Below are 20,771 nucleotides of genomic sequence, written 5' to 3' on the forward strand. Positions count from 1 at the left end.
TTAAGTAAATAAAGAGATCTTAAATTGCCTATTCAATATTGGGAAGGGTATTCGGAAGACCCGACTATCATATAGTGTAGACTAGATTTTGGACCCGGGCATACGCCCGGGATCTATTAAATATCTTGTGTGCTGAAAAGGCTTTATAAAATGTCTCACACAAATTTTCGAATCAGAATATATTTTTATTGAAAATAAATCGAAATATGTTAATGAGCAGCGATTATAGTGCATAAGTACTTAGAAATTAAGAGATCAAATTGAGATAGTATCTTCACTTTATGGTTTAGGATATTAATCCATAATTTTCAAATAAAATTATCTTAAACTCGATCTAGCTTGTATAATAGTTTTTAGATTTATGGTGATTTAGCAAACAAATTTTCGAATCAAAAAATATTTTTATTGAAAATAAACCGAAATATGTTAATGAGCAGCGATTATGGTGCATAAGTACTTGGAAACTAAGGGATCAAATTGAGATAGCCGAGCAACGATTATGGTGTATAAGTACTTGGAAACTAAGGGATCAAATTGAGATAGCCTCTTCACTTTGTGGTTTAGGATATTAATCCGTAATTTTCAAATAGAATTATCTTAAACTCGATCTAGCTTGTATATATAATAGTTTTATTAGATTTATGGTGATTTAACGGTAAATCATCACCGCTCAGCTTACGTACTAATGTGTACAAATCACTAAAATAGATTGATTGTTTCCATATCCTCAAAGAATATACTACTCCCACTTGAAAAGATTTATCACATGAACGTGTCCTACGAACGGGTACTATTATATTAAATTATTCTAAAAAATATTAGCAACTATGCATAGCTATGAGATATGAAAATTATATTAATTACTCAATTAAATTTCTTGCACCACTCTCTATAAAAAGGAAGCATCAAACTTTGATAAAACTCATCGACTTCTTTTCATTGTTAGTTTTAACAATAGAAGTTTGATTGAAGTTTTTTGAGAATGTCCAATTTGGTGAAGATAATATTGAAGCTACTTGAATAGCAAGGCATTCCCAATCACAATAAAAGAAGTATGATAAACATTACTTAAAATGCAAAACTATATTTGTCGAGACATTTATTCCCCCTACATATAATACAAATATATTTTAGGGTTATTAGTTGAATACATTTGCATCAAGTTTATAATTTTTCATTAATTATTCTTTGAGGTTATTTTAATGTAAGACGTTGCATCCAGGTTTCCAAATTCTCATTAATTATTCTTTGAGGTTAGTTCAATGCGGTTGCATCAAGTTCCGATTTCCATCAATTATTATTTAAGGTTAGTTGGTTGCAATTGCATCCATTTTATGATATCCCGTTACTTATTCATTAAGGTTAATTGAGACAGTTGCATCCAGTTTTTATGTTTAGTTAATTAGTATTTGAGATTAGTTTATTGAATTTGCATCCAGGTTCTAATCTCGTTAATTACTCTTTGAGGTTAGTTCAATACATCCGCATCCAATTTGATTTCTGTTAATTGTTTTTCTAGGTTAGTTCGATAGTTTACAATTTCTATACGGTTTGCATATATGTAAGAGTCTGTTTTTTTTAAACTCACTTTCATTTTGGGTTCCTAATTACTCGTAATTACTCATGTGAAGGCTAAAAAACCGACATTTATGCTTTTTGAGGTCGCGATGCGATTACATTCGACTTCGATTTTTGAGTTAACTATTTTTTGAGGATATTTCAATGCATTTGCATCCAATTTCGATTTCTGTTAGTTAATATCTTATTTTAGTTTAATGCGGTTGCATCTAGTTTTTGGATTTTTGTTAATTATTTTTTGAGGTTAGTTCAATGCGGTTGCATCCAATTTTGAATTTATGTTAATTGTTCTTTGAGGTTAGTTCAATGTATTTGCCTCAAGTTTTCGATTTCCGTTAATTATTTTTTTGAGGTTAGTTCAATGCGGTTACATCACATTTATAATTTCCGATAATTATTCATTTAGGTTAGTTCAGTGTAGTTTCATCCATTTTTTCAATGTTTCATTAATTAGTCTTTGAGATTAGTTCATTGCATTTGGATCTAGTTTTCAATTTCCCGTTAATAACTCTTTAAGATTAGTTCAATACATCTGCATCTAGTCTCTGATTATTTATGCTTTAAGGTTAGTTCGATGCAATTATATCTGGTTTCTGATTTTCCGTTAATTATTTTTTGAGATTATTTCAATGCATTTGAATTTAGTTTCCGATTTCCCACCAATTATTCTATGAGGTTAGTTTAATGCAGTTGTATTCGGTTTTTTATTTTATGTTAATTATTTTTTGAGTTTAGTTCAATGTATTTGCATCCAGGTTTCGATTTCTCGGCCTATTAATTATTATCGAGGTTTGTTTGATGTATTTGCATACCGTTTCGATTTCCCATTAAATATTTTTCAAGGATTTGTATACAATTTCTAATTTCCCTTTAGTTATTATCGACATTAGTTTAATGCAATTGCACTCGGTTTTCAATTTCTAGTTAATTACTTTTTAGTTTAGTTTATTGCATTTGCATAAAGTTTCCAATTTTCCGTTAATTATTCTTTGAGCTCGGTTATGCATTTGAATCAATTTCCAATTTCCTTTTAATTATCCAATGTGGTGTATAATACCAACTTCTAATCGATCCATCGTAGTGTTCTTACAAACATGACATAAAAAGTAAATTATGTTTGATTTATTATGTGGGATCATTGAAGATTATCGGTTCGATTTCCCATTAATTATTCTTTAAATTATGCATGACTTACTATGTAGAATCTTCAAAGATTATCTACTGAGCGGGTGTTGTTATATTAATTATTTTGAAAATATTTGTAAATATGCAAAACTTTTATATATTAATATTATATTAATCACTCAACCAAATTTCTTATAACGTGAAAACCTTATTCTCCATTAAAAAAATAACTCATGTACCTTTAATAAAATCCTTCAACTTCATTTTGTTGTTTAATAATAGAAGTTTGATTGAAGTTTTGTGAGATTGCCTAATAAGGTGAAGTTCATATATATTGTAGCTACTTGAATAGCAAAGAGTTCCCAATCATACGGAAAGAGATAAGATAAACATCATTTTAAATGCAAAACTATACTTACCAAGGACATTCCCACAACATATAACCCAACTATGTTTTGAGGTTAGTTTAATGTATTTGCATCCGGTTTATGATTTTCCGTTATTTATATTTTGAGGTTAGTTCAATACTGATTGCATCCAATTTTCAATTCATGTTATTTATTTTTTGAGATCGGTTCAATGCGATTTGCATCCGGTTTCGATTTCGTTAATTATTCTTTTAATTAGTTCAATACATTTGCATCTAATTTCCAATTCCCATTAATTATTCTTTGAGGTCGGTTCAATACATTTTGCATCAGGTTCGATTTCCCATTAATTATTCGTGAGATTAGTTTAATGCATTTGCATCCAGTTTCGATTTATCGTTTATTATTTGATAAAGTTACATTTGCATCTAGTTTCGATTTCTCATTAATTATTGTTTGAGATTAGTTCAATGAATTTGCATACAGTTTCCTATTTACCATTAATTATTTCTTGAGGTTAGTTCAATGCATTTTGCATCAGGTTTATTTTTGAGATTAGTTGGTGCGGTTCCATCCGGTTTCGATTTCCATTAATTATTTTTTAATATTAGTTCCACGCATTTTGCATCATGTTTCCAATTAATAATTAATTTTTTTCTTTGGCGTTAATTCAATGCAATTGCATCCGTTTTGATTTTCTATTAATTTAATCTTTGAGGGTTAGCTTCAATGCATTTGCATCCGGTTTCGATTTGCCGACAATTATTTTTTATGTTAGTTTAATGTATTTGCATCCAAGTTTTGATTTTCCGTTAATTATTCTTTTGAGGTTAGTTTAATACGGTTGTATCCATATATATTCTAATTTTCTATTAATTACTTTTAAGATTAGTTTAATGTTTGCATTTGCATCCAGGTTTACGATTTTCCGTTAAATATTATTTGAGTTAGTTCGATACATTTGCATCCAGTTTTGGTTCCCATTAATTGTTTTTTACGTTAGTTTCATTCAATATTATATATATTTTAAAATATTTGTCATTATTGCTTTGCCTTTTTTTTTTTTTTTTTTTTTTTTTTTTTTTAATTTTATATTATATATTTTGTGATGTTATTTTTTGTATAATTGTTTTTTAACTATGTTTTGAGGCCATGTTAAGGATATATTCGAAATAAGTCGGTGTTTTATCATAGACACTAAAATTGTATGATTTGTAGTAAGGAATTAGTTTATACAAATTACATATTTTTTAGCAATTTTTTTTATTTGATCAAATATATAAGAATTGGAACACTAAAAGTGTTTGATTCGTAATAGAAAATTACTTTTTACAAATCACCTATTTTTTAGCAATTTTTAAAAATATTTGTCATTATTGTTTTGCCGTTATTTTTTTTTTTTTCATTTTCTATTATATATTTTGTGATGTTATTTTTTGTATAATTGTTTTTAACTATGTTTTGAGGCTGTGTTAAGAATATATTCGAAATAAGTCGGTGTTTTATCATAGATACTAAAATTGTATGATTTGTAATAAGGAATTCTACAAATTACATTTTTTTTTATTTGATCAAATATATAAGAATTGGAACACTAAAAGTGTTTGATTCATAATAGGAAATTACTTTTTACAAATCACCTATTTTTTAGCAATTTTTTTTATTTGATCAAATATGTAAGAATTGGAAATACACTCAAACTCTCCAAATATAATAATTAGAAATACACTCAAACTCTCCTAAGAGGTTCTATGTATGTGAGATTGTAATTTTATTAGAAAAGACTATCTTTCATATTAGAGTGTCACATAGGAGAGAGAAAAAACTAACTCTCTCATATTAGAGTGCCACATAGGAAAGAGAAAATACTCAATTAGAGGTCTCTGCTTTAGTATATAGATAGTAGATATGAGGGGAAAGGTGGAACATTGTAAAATACCGCTGAAATCCAACCCATATATGTTAACTTCTGTTGTTAATTTCTTTTTCCTTATACAGCTGAAATCCAACCCATACATGTTAACTCCTGTTGTTAATTTCTTTTTCCTTATAAAGTTCATATAGTAAGTTTGTGCTAATAAAAAAATGCGTTTCTTAATTCTTACTTTCTCTGCTGCTTATAATTTTACTACCTTATTAGCAGAAACAGATCAGTCCTACACATGCATTTATTTTATTTTTTCTATCTCAAAATTCTCTGATAAATAGCATTCTATATCCACGTGCATCATTTTCTTCAACAAAATTATTATTGGATCTTAATGGTTTAAGGAAACACAGTTGTACATCCATTGAGATGTTCTTTTTTGGATTGTATTTAGTACTTGATCGACCTACAAATGATCAAATCAAAGCCATAATCATAATCATTGTGCGCTTTTTGGCGTTAGAGGATCGAGTCGGATTCGCCTCCAGCATAGGGGAAAGAATGAAGCCCTGATCTATAATTCATCAACTAAGCCAGTTTTTCATTATTGTTATTTCTTCATCGGATAAGCATAATTGCATAAAGCAGAGCTTATGTGACAACATCTTTTCTCAAGTATAGTGCAGTGCGTTGGTTTCAATGCTCATAATTTTCGTTCACTCAGATATATGATGTTTCCACTCTAGGAAGCTTAATTATAAACCCTTTATTATGGTGTAAATGTGTTAATTAATTGTATCTTCGTTGGCATGTTAAACACTATATAGCTGGCTATATGCATCATTCTTGCAATGCTGAAAATGTGAGATCCATACTTCTATAATTGAATTGAGTTTACCATATCTATTGTACTAATCATACTAAATTTGGCTTCCTCAAACTGTCCTAAAATAAGTTGAACAGAAATGAACTTTTATGTATATTATTTCAAACGTAACACAGTTGTATTCAAAGCATTAGTACTGTTAGGCCAATGGTTCATTGATCACCAGTTTAGATGAGATTAAAAGAGTTCGTTTCAGTTTCAGTTTCAGCATCAGCCATCACTAATCATGGATTCATGTTGCACCCGCACTTCCTCTTGATAATGCAAAGAACAAATATCAATACCATCATGCATGACCATATCAAGAGTGTAGAACTGGAGATACTGATAGTTGCAGTAAAAAGTGCTTAATTGTTGCAACAATAAGAAAATGTTATTGACTTAATTATTTGCCAGTGAAAGGAAATAAGAAACAATAATAAAATTATATCATGTAAATAGTAGATCTAAACCAGCACACAGTTTACTGTAGAAGCCTTCAGTAAAAACCACGTCCAAAACCAAAGTCATAACTATATCCATGAGGAAGCATGGTAGCGTTACTTGTATTTGGAATTGGTTTAGTTTCAAAGTGATGATCACTAATTCCCGTCGGGTTATACGCATTCATTTGAGGCAAGAATGATGGAATTGAAGGCATAGAAGCATTGACCAATAGTTCATCAGCACGGTTTGCTACTTTTTTCTTAAGGTCTTCCAATGAGGCTTGCAATTGTACTAGCTCATGCAAGCCAAGATTCTCAATCGGTCCTTCCCACCAGGCTTGGTTCTGACTAGCTTTCTTTTGTTGTTGAAATTTTTCGCTTTTCTTTTTCTCGACTTCGAATTGGTTCAGTGCTTCAGTGTATTGCCGATTGAGTTCGCGCACATTGACACCACGATGAGCGTCAACAAGCGAAACAGAACCACCAATAACATCTGAAGGAGGACTTCTTGTAAGGAAACGATCAATAACAGTTTCAACACTTGGATGACCAAAAGAAAAGGCCTTCCCTGCAGGTGAGAACACTATTATAGATGTCTCGGCTCCACAAAGGATGCAAAGCTCACTAGCCTTTTTAAAAAGACCAGCTCTACGTTTTGAGAAAGTTACCTGTCGAGAGTCTTCTTGCTCTATTCTCTTGATTTCGATCTTTTGACGACCCATACTTGGTTTCCTCACCATAATCGTAAAGAAAACACAAAGAGAACATAAATGGATTACTATGTTATTTTTGGTTTGGATTGAGAAGGGAAGAAACATGGATATTTAAAGGCTAATGGCCTAGACATAACAACTATGTCAAGGTTGTCTAAATTAAAATTTGTAGTTCTTAATTATATTTTATTTCCTAATACATGCTAAATTGCCTATTACTTAATATATGCTTAAATTGCCTATTTGGAATGTCGTAAAATTATATCCTCGTTGTACATGAAATTTGAAAATATTTTTTTGCTAGATTGGCATAATAAACACGCATTAAGCTATCGATATACCTTACCGGATAAGCACTAGGTTTTCGTAACTCGTAAGCCGTAATAGGAATTTGGCGAATTTTGATATATGTGTAACTTATCGTAGATGTTTGAACGAAAATTCTAGTGCACACACGCCTCTCGACTTTTATTTTGAACACAGACTTGCTTGTTATTTTGAAAGTCACGTGAACACAGACTTGCTTGTTATTTGCCTCATATTTTTGAACAACAACGGTGAAATGGGACTGACGCGAACGTAATCAACGTATAGCTTGGGCGATTTGGTTGATGTACTTAATTAATATCGTGTGAAATATTAGCTGTCTGTCATTTGGTGTTTTGCACCATGGCCATGAGGTTGAATTCACTTGTGACACCTAAAACTGGACTATAATCAAATCAGTACCTTACCTTGTATGGTACTAGTGAATGCCCGTGCCAGTCGGCACTCTAGACACATTGCTTTTGAACAACACCCCAAGAGAAACCATCTCTATAGTAGCATTGTATCGATGATATAACCATTTCCAACAGTTTTATACTTCATAATCATTTCATACGCATACTCAAGTGAGTTTAATTATTGCAATTCTATGCATTTCATTTCTCACAAACCAACTCATTACACATACTCTTATACGTTCATTAATTTAATACATATCAGAATGAGAATGATGAAAATAAAGGGAGAGAGTCTTCAATTAAGAGCATCATCATTTTTTTTTTTTTTAAATAAAAAAATCCAGCAGAGTCTCCTTTGTATTTTCAACATTTCAAAACCTAAATCTGTCATATAACGAAAATCAAACAATACAATTCTCATAGATCAACCATACCAAAATATATAACTTCATATTTATACATAACACAAATTACTTCTAAAACTAAAAGACAACTCATTAAACATTAAATAAGACTTTGCATAATTTTTCACTGGGGCTAATTCTAGTAGCGAAAGGGAAAAATAAAATAAAATAAATACTCCGCCCACTTATCGAAGTTCCTCATTTCTCATTCTCCTCTCTATGCATCTTTGTTCACACCATTCTGCTACCATATGGATAAATCCGCCATGGAGCAAAGACTACAATCATGTCATTTGAAAAATTATGGCAATTTAACTTGGTACCTACAAAAACAAACCACATACACATGATTTTTTAGACTTGATACATTTAGCATATTGTTTACAAAAGAGATGGTTTTCAAAATAAAATAATCTCTATTCTTATTTTTAAGTATCCACGCTATCATCAACAAAAAAAAACTATTATAAAAACTTACATAGCATATATATGGATACAATATATTCTTTATTTTCTAAATCAATAAAAGTAACATTCTTTAATTTCTCACTTGCCTTTTCTCATTGGTATCGATGTCCTTAGAGAAGAACTTATGGGTATACGACATTTGTAGTACAATTTCTTGCATTAGGTGGAAGAAAAACGGATATTCTTTTGAAGAAGTACATCCGGACATGGCCACATAGAGTTGCCCATGTTGAAAACCACCGGTGTCCTTAAATCAATGCCAACATATTTCATCGATCGGCCTTGCGACTTATTAATTGTCATGGCATAAGCTAGTCGAGCAGGGGAATTGTCGTCTTGATAGTTTGAAAGGCAACTCTGCATTTGAGGGAGCCGCGGAGATATTCTTGGGATGAGTACCGGATTTCCGACTTTCTATCCGATCAAAATTTTGGCTTGAAGGACTTTACTTTTCGCACATTGAAGCACCATAAGTCGTGTCCCATTGCAAAGCCCATCTTTAGGTGCTATGTTCACGAAAGCAACATTATAGGGCATCCGGGTTTTAACTTGAGATTGAAAGGTGGTAAGCTAGAAGGGTCGAGGGAGTTCAGAAACTCGGTGGGATAGTGAGCCCCACTTGGATTATCAATATCATCTTCAATAATTTTATCTGCAGCCAAATACTCAAGCGCTTCACCAGGAAACAAATTCAGTGCAACCTCATTAATTGCACTCACATCATCATTACAGGCAGCAAGAATAGTGCGATCGGTTAAGAAATTTGGAGGCGTGTGTGTCCATAACATCCATTTGGGGATAGGGAGAAAATGAGTTCTTGGATATTGGTACACTTGCGTATTCCATTCGGCAATTGTACGCATTCTTTGGGATTCGAACCAATCTAAATGAATCAAAGCAAAAAATGAATTCATTAACAATATCCTCTTAATATTAACAATAACAAATAATTTCTGTGAAGCACATATTGTTTGGCTAAAACTTCGGCACATATTGTTTTTCCACTGCGGTCTTTGTCAAATCTCTCGAATATGGCTTGAGAAAGTGAACAAATTAAAATAGTGAATACCAAATATCATAAGAGTACACTTTCAACAGAGCACATTAATAGGAAGGGTGGCCAGGAGGTTGCACACACCAGTTTATAATTTATGCTATAACCCTATATTTAGGTGTTCAAGATAGAATTGCTCCTAAAAATTCTTTTAGTTGGAAAAGTTCAGATATCTATAACCATAAACTCATATCAATCATTCGTATCCTATTTAGATAGACCCAACTAAATAATGCATCCTAGAGGGCTAGAGGGAATTATTTATCTGACAATATCCTCTTAATATTAACAATAACAAATAATTTCTGTGAAGCACATATTGTTTGGCTAAAACTTCGGCACATATTGTTTGGCTAAAACTTCACAATACGATTTTGCTGTGATTTTCTCCAGACAGTGCTTATTGAAAAGTGATGAACTCCAAAAGTAACAGCACGGAAGTTGCATGTATCTGAAAGAGTGTCAGGTGCCCTAACCAGGTCCTATATATCTTTTAAAAACACTAGAATGGTGTACGTGCTATGTACGTTTTTTTTTTCCTCTCTTCATCCAACCATATCTTTCTCTCTTTTATGTCTAACAACTGTTCTCTCTCTCTTTTAAATAGGATAAATTAGGTAAATATCAAAAAATAGATGGGCAAATAACAAATGACCAAGTAACCAAGAGATACATTAAAAAAATAATAAAATACTATTGCCCCACTGTAGATAAGAGGGGTAATCTTTAAAGTATTTTAGATATGATGCACACAATCATAGTCACGTGATAAGATTAAAATGTAATACTCGCATCCCTAGGTCTTACCAATTAAGACCAAAAGAAGAACATACCTCAATGCTAGAATATAGGACCTTATGAAAGAGTACTGCAAACATGTATATTCGGTGACCGTTAAATGATAACACCTGAAATCAAGAAGTTTCATATATGCTATATTCAAGCACTTAATTACGCAGTTGTATCACTTGCATGTGTGAAGCATGAAGGTAGCAGTTCGTGGCTGCAACTCCTCCGCACGCTTACCTATGACTGATTACCAACCTATGACTGATTACCTATGACTGATTACCAAACTCAGAGTCACCATGAGAACAGCTCCTAGCTCGATAACCCAGTGGGAACGTGTAATCAAAATTGAAATACCAAAAAAGTTTGGAACAGTTCAGAGGGGAAAAAAGGAGTGGGAGTAGGTGGTGGTTGTTGAAATACACATCTCTTTCATTCGACATTTACCTCACTTTATGTGAACCATACTATACATGACTGTAAAATGTACAGATCAAATCATTCACTTGGTTTAAACCAAATGACATTTGGTAATTTAAAGTGAATCATAGAACAGCAATAACTAAATATAAACATAAGTAAAACAGTGGTTAATAATAAGGCGTACCTGGTAATTGGAGGACTGGTGAGTAAAACCCCAGCGAGAGAAATGGTGAGAAGATGTGTTTTGGTAAAAAAAACCGAAACTAATGTTTTTTTGGGCTCGAACCCACGCCGTGGGATTTTGCTAGAAATGATCCTGACCGTCCTTTATTATAGTTTTGTCTTTTAGTGCTTAAAAAATCCCTATCTTATTAGATAGATGGGCATGGGCATATGCCTCTTAGTTCATCCAAATTCCAAATATCTCAAACTCGATCGCTAAGTCGCTAGTATAGTTGTATTACTAGTGTCTAACCAGAAAGCACATAACACATAGGTTATAATTTGTCGAACTTTTCCATTAGCCAAGCCCTGAAGCCCGATATCCGATCAGTGTATATTTTTTTCATGGACCCGTCTACTGGCAAGCAAACCACAGATACTTGGACTCTTGTTGGCAATTTACTTTATAGTGCACAAAAATGATACGTTTCCGGAGTAAAAAAAGTTTTTTTAAAATGTGCTCAGAACAGCCTAACTCAGCCCCATGTTTCACCTTTTAACCGAACAGAGCTCCTTGCATTCTTGGTCGTCAATGAAAGGTAGATGTAACTCAAATTTCATTTAAACTTTATCAGAATTTTACTGAATTTAACAATATCTTGTCCATGCCAAAAGGGGGTTGAGAAAAAGAAGTTGGGAACGAGAAAATGTATAAGGTCCACATTTTTTCGTATTTCAGCTGAATCAATAAAGCTCTTCATCTAATAACGAGATGAACCTCTGATGTCGTTGGCTGGAGAAAACTTCCACCAATGATACATCTCATATTTGCTCCAAAATGACATGTACGTCTTCATCCTAGATGATAAAATGTTAGTCTCACTGCTGCGAATAGTGTTGGAGTTATCCCTCACATGAGGAGAGAAAACCGAATGAGAGAAACGGAGCCAATTCGCTTCCGATTTGTCGAGCGCCCCGCTCAAAGTTCCAAATAGAATAGGGGCGACCAGCTCATAGAGGGGCGACCTCGAACTAAGATACATTGGCCGTGGCCTAAAAAGGCAGCGGCCTTTCAGTCTAATTTCGTGGGCCTTTGCTCAAGATTCGCATGAATTTGGTTTTTGGAGATAAAACCAAAATCAAGGTTTTGGAAAAACCTAGCCTAACAAGTCGGAAAGGATTGGAATCCGCACTAAAACAAAAGAGAGAACCTTTTACGGATATACAACCCCGTAAAGAGATAAGAGTGATCTAGTAAGGTGAGAGACCCGAAAGGAGAGATTGTAATCTTCCTTCCCACTTTATTAAGCGCGCTCTTGTGGAAGTAGGCATCATTGGCGAACCCACGGTAAATCTTTGTGTTGTGGTTTGCCGCTTTACATTATTATCATTTGTTAATAGTTGTTTAGCGAGTTGGGCATGTTAGTATAGGTTGTAGTTGATATTTAGATTTTGTCCCAGGAGTTGAATTGTGTTCAAATACAAGTTATCGTGTAGTGGGGAATCAATTGGTATTGGTATAATCCCCAACAAGTGGTATCGAGCCTTGGTTAGAATAGCTTCAGGGTGTTATCCGAATCTTGGTCGGAAGGTGTTTGTGAAATTCGAGAGAAGATTTGAGGTTAAATAACTTGTAGAGATGGACCATTCCGTGAACACTTCGTATGATGAGTCCGAATAGGAAGAACTACACTATCCGGAAAGCCAAGATGGAAGACTTGCTATACCGCAAGGACTTGGCACTTCCCATTGAGAATGAGGAGTAAAACCGTAAAAATCACGAAATTTGAGTGGAAAAAGCTTGACGTAAAAAGCGATTGGATACATTCGACGGTGGATTGACGCGGTGTCTTTCACCATGTGGCCTAAGAGACTGACGCCCGGTCATGGAAGAAACTTCGAAGACCTTTATGAGAGGAAGTCCGGTGGAAACAAAGTGCTAGTCGTTAAGAAGTTTGCGAACCACGAAGTACCAAGAAGGTTCTTCAATGTCCGAAGCATCTTAATGAAGTACGAGAATATCATCAATCGATGCATTTGATGAAGATCAATTTGGGAGACGAAGTTGAGGCTTTGTTTCTATTAGGCTCTCTAACGAAAGTTGGGGAGACATTAGCGGTTTTCTACATGGGCGCCCAAGGATGGAATTGTTACCATGGAGATGGCTACCACGCCTTTGTTGAATGAGGAGACTAGAAGGAGTGCAAAGAAGTTGACTCTTCTCACTCGGAGATCCTCTTCACGCAGAGAAATGGGGAGAGGTCAAAACGAAAACCATCTCGTTCTGAGGTGATGGCGTAAGTAAATCTAGGGGGTGAAGCTAGAACTCCTAAGGCGCAGAGGCAATGTTACTATTGTGCCACAAAAGGCCACTTCCGGATATGAGTGCGCGGCGAAGAGGGATGAGAAGAATAACCGTGTACATGAAGACATGGTGCGAGGAAGGAACGGAAACACGACGGAGATACTCACGCGACTAGTCGGCGACCTAGTGGGGGAATCAGGTCGGATTGGTGTGTCTTTGTCTTAGTACCTCATGTCGGGGATACTGAGTGGGTGATAGATACGTGAAGCATCCTATCACGCCACACCTGGGGATTCTTCACTACCTACGGTTTGTGGTGAATATGGTGAAGTGAGGATGGGTAACGATGTACGCCCGAAGATTATAGGCATTGGAGATGTTCATATAGAAACCAATGTCGGCTACACCTTGACACTCAAGGATGTAAGACATGTCCCCGACATACGGTTAAGCCTAATTTTTGGGGAAATTAGATGGCGATGGCTTTGTAAACTTCGTTTTAGTAGCGGGGTATGGAAACCGAAAGAGGTTCCATTGTAGCGACGGAGGAAAGAAAACTTGCTCTCTTTACAAAAACGGGCTAGTTTGTGTAAAAGCAGCGCGAATCTTGCGCGAAGAAGAAGCTTTCATCCGGCGTGGCACAAGAGGCGTGGTCACATGGGCATAAAAGGGATGGAAGTTCTTGCTAAGCAAAAGGTACGCGGACATTAAAGGTACACATTTAAATACATGTACTCATTGTTTGGTAGGAAAGCAACGAGGTGTCTTTCCAAAGATTCCGTCTCCACGAAAGGACGTCCCTTGAACTAGTGCAATACGGACTTATGTGGTCTATATGAGTAAAGTCCCACCGGGGAGCTTTTCACTTCTTGACATTCATTGATGATCGTCCAAGAAAGATATGGGCCTATAGTCGAAGACCAAGGATGAAGTACTTGGCGTGTTTGAGAAATTCCACGCATGGTGGAAAGAGAGACTGGAAGGAAGTTGTTGAAGTGTATTAAAGCCGGATAATGGGGGTGAGTACATTGGGCCATTTGAAGAGTATTGCCGAGTCATGGGATTCGTCATGAGCGCATCGTTCCCAAGACACCGCAAGAATGGAATAGCGGAGAGAATGAACCGCACCACCATTGAGAGGGATGAGATGCATGCTATCTCACTCTAAGCTACCTAGAAGCTCTTGGGTAGAAGCAATCGTCCGCGTGCATGTGATCAACCCGTCGTGCCGCAAAGCCTCCGAATAGTGATTATCCGAGAGAGTATGGTCGGCAGAGAGATGTTGATTATGGATACTTGAGGGTATTTGGGTGCAGGGCATTTGTGCATATTAGAAGGAGGATGAGATCCAAGCTTGATGACAAAGCCAAGCAGTGCATTTTTCTGGGTTATGGAGATGAAAAGTTTGGTTACAAACTCGATCTATGATCCGATTAACAAGAAGGTAATCCGAAGTCTAGATGTTGTGTTCTTAGAAGACCAAACCATAGCAGACTTTGAGGAGGGTGAGAAGCTACAAACTTTCACCAATGATCTTGTTGATTCAGAACCAGAAGTTCCTACTGTGGAACGTGCAGAAGGCATTGAGAATGCAGAGAACCATGAGTTTGAAGCTCATGATGAGAATCTATTGCTCATGATGGGATAGAACCTATTGGTATAGAAGATGCGAGATGAGATGCATGAACCACCACCGAGCAAGCAGAAGTGCATCCTCCCGAGGCACCGGCCAGATAGAGGCAAGCGAGGTCCGACGGTGAGAGAGACTAGCTTGTCAATCGGTATCCACCACATCGACGCGTCTTCTTATCGGATGGTGGAGAACCTATATACTATCAAGAGGCACTTGAGCGTACATACAAAGAAAAGTGGTTGAAGGCCATGCATGACGAGATGGATTCTTTGCATAAGAATCACACTTATGAAGTTAGTTGAAACCCACGGGAGAAAAGTTCTCAAGAATAAGTGGATATACAAAGTCAAGCATGAGGAGAACAATCCTCACCCAAGGCACAAAGCTTCGCCTTGTTGTGAAGGGATTCGGTCAAAGGAAAGGAATTGACTTTGATGAGATTTTCTCTCCTGTAGTGAAGATGACTTCTATCCGGGTGGTATTGGGTATGGCCGCAAGTATGAACCTAGAGGTTGAGCGACTAGATGTTAAAAGCGGCTTTTCTTCATGGAGACCTTGAAGAAGATGTCTACATGGACCACCCGGAGGGTTTGAGGTCAAAGGCAAGGAGCACCTAGTATGCAAGCTGATAAAGAGCTTGTATGGGTTGAAAGCAAGCACCGAGACGATTGGTACATAAAGTTTGACTCCTTTATGGCGAAAGCAAGGATACAAGAAGTCCGCTTAGATCATTGTCGCGTTTGTTGAGATTTCCGGATAGGGATTTCATTGTCTTTATTCTTTGTATGTGGATGATATGTTGATAGTTGGCCCAAACATCAACAAGATATCAAGCCTGAAGAAAGACTTGAAGTAAGTCCTTTGAGATGAAGGATTTGGGTCAAGCAAAGCGGATACTTGGGATCACCCGGATCACTCGTGACGAAAGAGTGGAAAGTTGTGGCTTTCTCAAGAAAGCTACATTGAGAAGGTGTTGAAGAGATTCAACATGGATCGCGAAACCCGGTCGGTTAATTTGCGGTGGCCAAGATGACAAAAGAGATGTGTCCTAAGGGTGAGCATGAGCAGAGTCGATGGAAAAGATTCCTTATGCATCCATGGGTGCTGATTTGATGTATGTCATGGTGTGTACTAGGCCGGATATTGCTTTTCGCCGTTGGGGTGGTAAAAGCGATTTCTGTCAAACCGGGTAAAAGAGCATTGGGAAGGTGTTAGTGGATATTGAGATATCTCAAAGGCACTTCAAAATCGTGTTTGTGGTTTGGTGGAAGTAAGCCCTTACTTGAAGGCTACAATCGATCACGGAACATGGCGGGTGATGTTGACTTCGATGAAGTCCACTCGGGTTATCCAGTTACTTTTGGGGGGGAGTTTTTTGGCAATCTAAGTTGCAAAAGTGTGTTGCCCTCTCCACTTCTGAAGCCAAGTACATTGCAGCTCTACCGAAGTGTTGCAAAGAGTTTGCTATGGATGAAGAGGTTCTTCGACGAACTAGGGCTAAAAGGTAAAGCGGTTTGTAGTTCTACGTGACGGTCGAGGCGCCATCCACTTCGAGCAAAAATCCGAAGTTTTCATTCTAGATCCAAGCACATACACGTCGCGTTATCATTGGATTAGAGAAGTACTTTCGAAGACAAGCATTTGTGTATCGAGAAGATCCATACCGACAAAGAACGGGTGGGATATGATGACCAAAGTCTTACCGAAAGGTAAGTTTGATGTTGTTGTGCTATTGGGAATGGCGACACTCCTCCTATTGATTTGGCAATTGCATGGAGGTAACCCCCCACCGTTCGGGGAGGGGGGGATTGATGGAGTTATCCCTCACATGAGGAGAGAGAAATTTGAAAGCCGAGAGAAACGAGTTTAATTCGGCCGGATTTTTACCACGGATAGAATATTAACTCGCTTTCGAGTTCGATAGAATAGAGGCGACCAGGCCATAGAGGGGCGACTGCGCTCGAACTCCAAGATATCGGCCGCCAGCGCTCAAAAGGCCTTATTTCCAGTCTAATTTCGTGGGCCTTTGCTACAAGATTACCCTAATTTGGTTTTGGAGATAAAACCAAAATCAAGGTTTTGGAAAAACCTAGCCTAATAAGTCAAGGATTGGAATCCGCACTAAAACAAAAGAGAGAACCTTTACGGATATACAACCCCAGTAAAGAGATAAAAGTGATCTAGTAAGGTGAGAGATCGAAAGGAGAGATTGTAATCTTCCTTCCCACTTTATTAAGAACCGGGCTTTGTGGAAGTAGGGCATCATGGCGAACCACGGTAAATCTTTGTGTTGTTTGCTTTTCTTTTTTACATTATTATCATTGTTAATAGTTGTTTAATGAGTTGGGCATGTTAAGTATAGGTTGTAGTTGATATTTAGATTTTGTCCGGGAGTGAATTGTGTTCAAATACAAGTTATCTGTGTAGTGGGGGAATCGATTGGTATTGGTATAATCCCCAACAAATAGAACAATCGAGCTTCCCTCAACTTGTTTTCCCAATCATTGGCTGGCATGTGGTGATGTGGACACCATCACATAAACTACCATTAGATAAAGGGTTAGATAAATCGTTGGGTGGTATACGTAGACAGCAGTCCAAACCCCAAACAATTAGATACTTTATACTTGTGTCTGTAACATGTGTCGAAATAGATAAGGACACTAGTGAGTTTGGAAGGCAGAATAACAATGTTTATTCATATTTTCAGTTATTTCTAAAAACATCATTATCCTTAATCTCTTGTTGTAATTTGTTTATTCCAAGTAGTATGATGTATTTTTTGGATTTTAGCGTGAACCTTAATTTTTCCATTTGGTTGTTCCAAGTTCTTGTTCCAACCAATAAAATATCTTGGAATGAAAATAGTTGGAACCGTCTCATAGTTTAGACGGCCATTCTTTCAACAAACACTGAAAGACATACATTAACATACAAGCTGAGTTGCATAAGGATGATATCATTTTGGTCAACAGTTCAACACATTTGTTATGTTCGAAAGGTCAATGAGATTCACTAGAATCAATATCGGTAGTCCTTGACAAAATGCTCGAATTGCACTTAAGCCGCGCTTGTTTACAGTTCAGTCTTCAGTTGTAACAAAAGGTCTCAATGTGGATTTTCAGTGCTCGAAATACCTACCAATCTACCACCATCCTTCGCTCAAAGCCTCAACCCCTCTTCCTAATTTAGTTTCTAGAAAGAATGATTTACAAGTTTGTGGACTTAACAAACAAAATTTCGTGCCAACCTTCGGTATTCTTACAAATCTCTCACGGAGTGCTCTGAGTAAATTGTGCACAACTCAATAAGTGACTGAGCCAACAAACAAAGATGCCAGTGACTGCTTATGAGAATCATTGAAGTTTTGCCAAGGCCCAAAGTTTATTGGATGGCATTTGCATGTAAAGTCCCAAACATAAATTTTGACGATTACTGCCTCTTGTATAATGGAAATTGACATAGTTATGGGGATATTTGATCCGAAAACTTCTCTCTTTGTTTCATAAACCAAATATCGTAGAATATATCTAAAATATCGATAAATATCATAAATATTATAGATATTTAGTTGAATATATAATGAATAATAATTTATTTTTTTTATATTTATTTAAAATATAATAAGTAAATATTAAATAAAATTGGTTATATAAACAAAATATCTTTAAAAATTGACAAAATATTTGACATTGTTTCATATTTCGTAGATATATATCTAAAATATCTAAAATATCATAAATATCCTCAATATATCATGATATATTATTTATATTTATTTTATATAGTAAATATTAAATTGTTATTACACAAAAATTTCAAAATAGCAAATATTCCCAAATATATGCGATATATCGATATTTATATATCTTTCTCTTAAATTTGGGATATTCCCAAATATTGCGATATATCGAGATATTTTGTACTATGGTTTCTACACACTTCAGCAATGAGAACAAAAAACATTACGAGATATGTTCAACGTACATATATGCTCTGTATATAAGTATAGCTAAGCTAACGCACACGCAAAACGGCTTCATCAATATCGACATTTGTTATAAAAAAAAATGGTGTATACAAATTCAATTGTAAAAACAAAAATAGTCTATAATGAACAACCAAGTGAACCAACTACAAAAAAAAAAAAAAAAAAAATCATTGACCGTGGCAAAAAATTGTTGAATTGAACTAATTAGTTCACCCTACTGGTTTTGCAAAATTAATCATGGGCCAAAAAAAACCTTGTTATGGTGGCAAGAGCATCAAATGAGCCTGCAAAGAGTTGCTGTTGGAATCTTGAACATCTAAAGAAGAATTAACATCAGGAACAACACCATCTTCAAACCCAAACGAATACACAACATCCTCCTTGCTCCACCCAGCACGTAACAAACTCAATGACAAAAACTTCACGTGCCAAGCAACACTGTCTTTGTCCTTCAAACAAACCACTCTCCTTTTGGTCTCATTGGTCTCTTCGGTCATTTCCCTCACTTCTTCATCACTCCATCCTCCATCTTTTAATTTCCAACTAATCTCATCAAAATATTCTCCCAAAACTGACCTCCATTTCCCACGAGCACCATCTCTCTTCCCACACGTGTGATTCTCTACTAAATCCGACCAAAACTCAATCTTCCTCGCTGTCTTCGCAGCCCAAGCTGGCGCTTTCACCGAACTATTCCCCGAACTTTTAACGCGTACAGGACGTATAACAACATTCTTCGCTCGAAACTCGATTTGTTGAAAAAATCCAGCAACATCAAATCCCAAATATCTTAAATCACCATTATGAATATAAAAAACCGGATTGCCAGCTAAATTCGGAACAGAACAAATGTAACAATATTTATATATAGGAACAAGAACCGGCGCATTACTTAACAAACGTTTCGCTAACATTACCGCCTCGTTACGATCATCGGGTTCATGACCCCAAGACTCACACCAGAAGTTCCCCTTCGATACGTCTTTCGATATTCCTAATATCGGAAGATTGACTAATATTTCAAGCTGTTGCATGGACGACGATCGCCAGTTTATAAAACCGGGCCCAACTGGTAATCCTTCTGTTAAAATTGAACGTAAGTCTGGTGGGAATGTAAAGTGAAACGAGGATTCTATTGATGAGAATTCTTCGTTTGTTAATCCTTCTGCTACTGCTACTTTGCATGATTTCAAATGATCAATCACGGTTTTCGCATATGCTGCGAAGGAGAAACATACTTTTCTTGGAGAGATTGCTTTTTGTTGTTGTTGTTGTTTGTTGTTGAAGCCATTAAAAGATGGAAATAATTAGAGATAGAGATTTGTTTCACTGGTTTAACGCAGAAGAAGCATTTTTGTTTGGAAGAAGAGCTAAATAATGAACAAGTTTGTTTTGATGAAAACTCGGGATTGTATTATCGGGTAGAACCAGAGTTTTTTTTTGTTGCTTGCTTTTTATTTCCTTGTACGCAATTATTTTTTTTATTTATCTTTTGCCGTCTCTTAGATGGCATTTTGTTGTGGGGTCCATAGAATCTTCTCTTTTAATGATTTGAAAATTTTCTTTGCTGGGCCTACACGTGGGGTTTTGGTATGGTGTTTGCTGAAAAATCCATTTTTAGGGGATTTCAATGGAGGTTTTATCTTGGACTTTCCCATATTTAGGCCTATCAAAATGAATCTAGAAATATATTAATGTAAATAAAAATCGCTAATTAAGGCGAGATTTTGTGAGCAAGTTGACCGCATTGTGCTGCATGCATGCATCAACTTCAATCCTTGTTAATTGGTTTGAAAGGTTCTTGGGGTGAAAATGGGTTAACTAGTATTATCCTCTCACTAGATGAATCAATTAG

The 20,771-nt window shown here is 35.8% G+C and overlaps 2 protein-coding genes across 2 annotated transcripts; both read right to left on the reverse strand.

Moving 5' to 3' along the window:
• Positions 1 to 6,166: 6,166 nt before the first annotated feature.
• Positions 6,167 to 7,330, reverse strand: LOC147519373 (agamous-like MADS-box protein AGL29). The gene has a single exon (XM_086594858.1). The coding sequence runs from the start codon at positions 7,065 to 7,067 to the stop codon at positions 6,303 to 6,305; it is 765 nt and encodes a 254-aa protein (XP_086450984.1). The 5' UTR covers positions 7,068 to 7,330; the 3' UTR covers positions 6,167 to 6,302.
• An 11,636-nt stretch (positions 7,331 to 18,966) lies between these two features.
• On the reverse strand, positions 18,967 to 20,485 carry LOC147519374 (uncharacterized). The gene has a single exon (XM_086590977.1). It carries the CDS (start codon positions 19,948 to 19,950, stop codon positions 19,174 to 19,176), a length of 777 nt encoding a protein of 258 aa, XP_086447103.1. The 5' UTR covers positions 19,951 to 20,485; the 3' UTR covers positions 18,967 to 19,173.
• Positions 20,486 to 20,771: the final 286 nt, after the last annotated feature.

Source organism: Coptis chinensis, chromosome 2, assembly GCF_015680905.1.
Source record: "Coptis chinensis isolate HL-2020 chromosome 2, ASM1568090v1, whole genome shotgun sequence".
Taxonomy (NCBI): Eukaryota; Viridiplantae; Streptophyta; class Magnoliopsida; order Ranunculales; family Ranunculaceae; genus Coptis; species Coptis chinensis.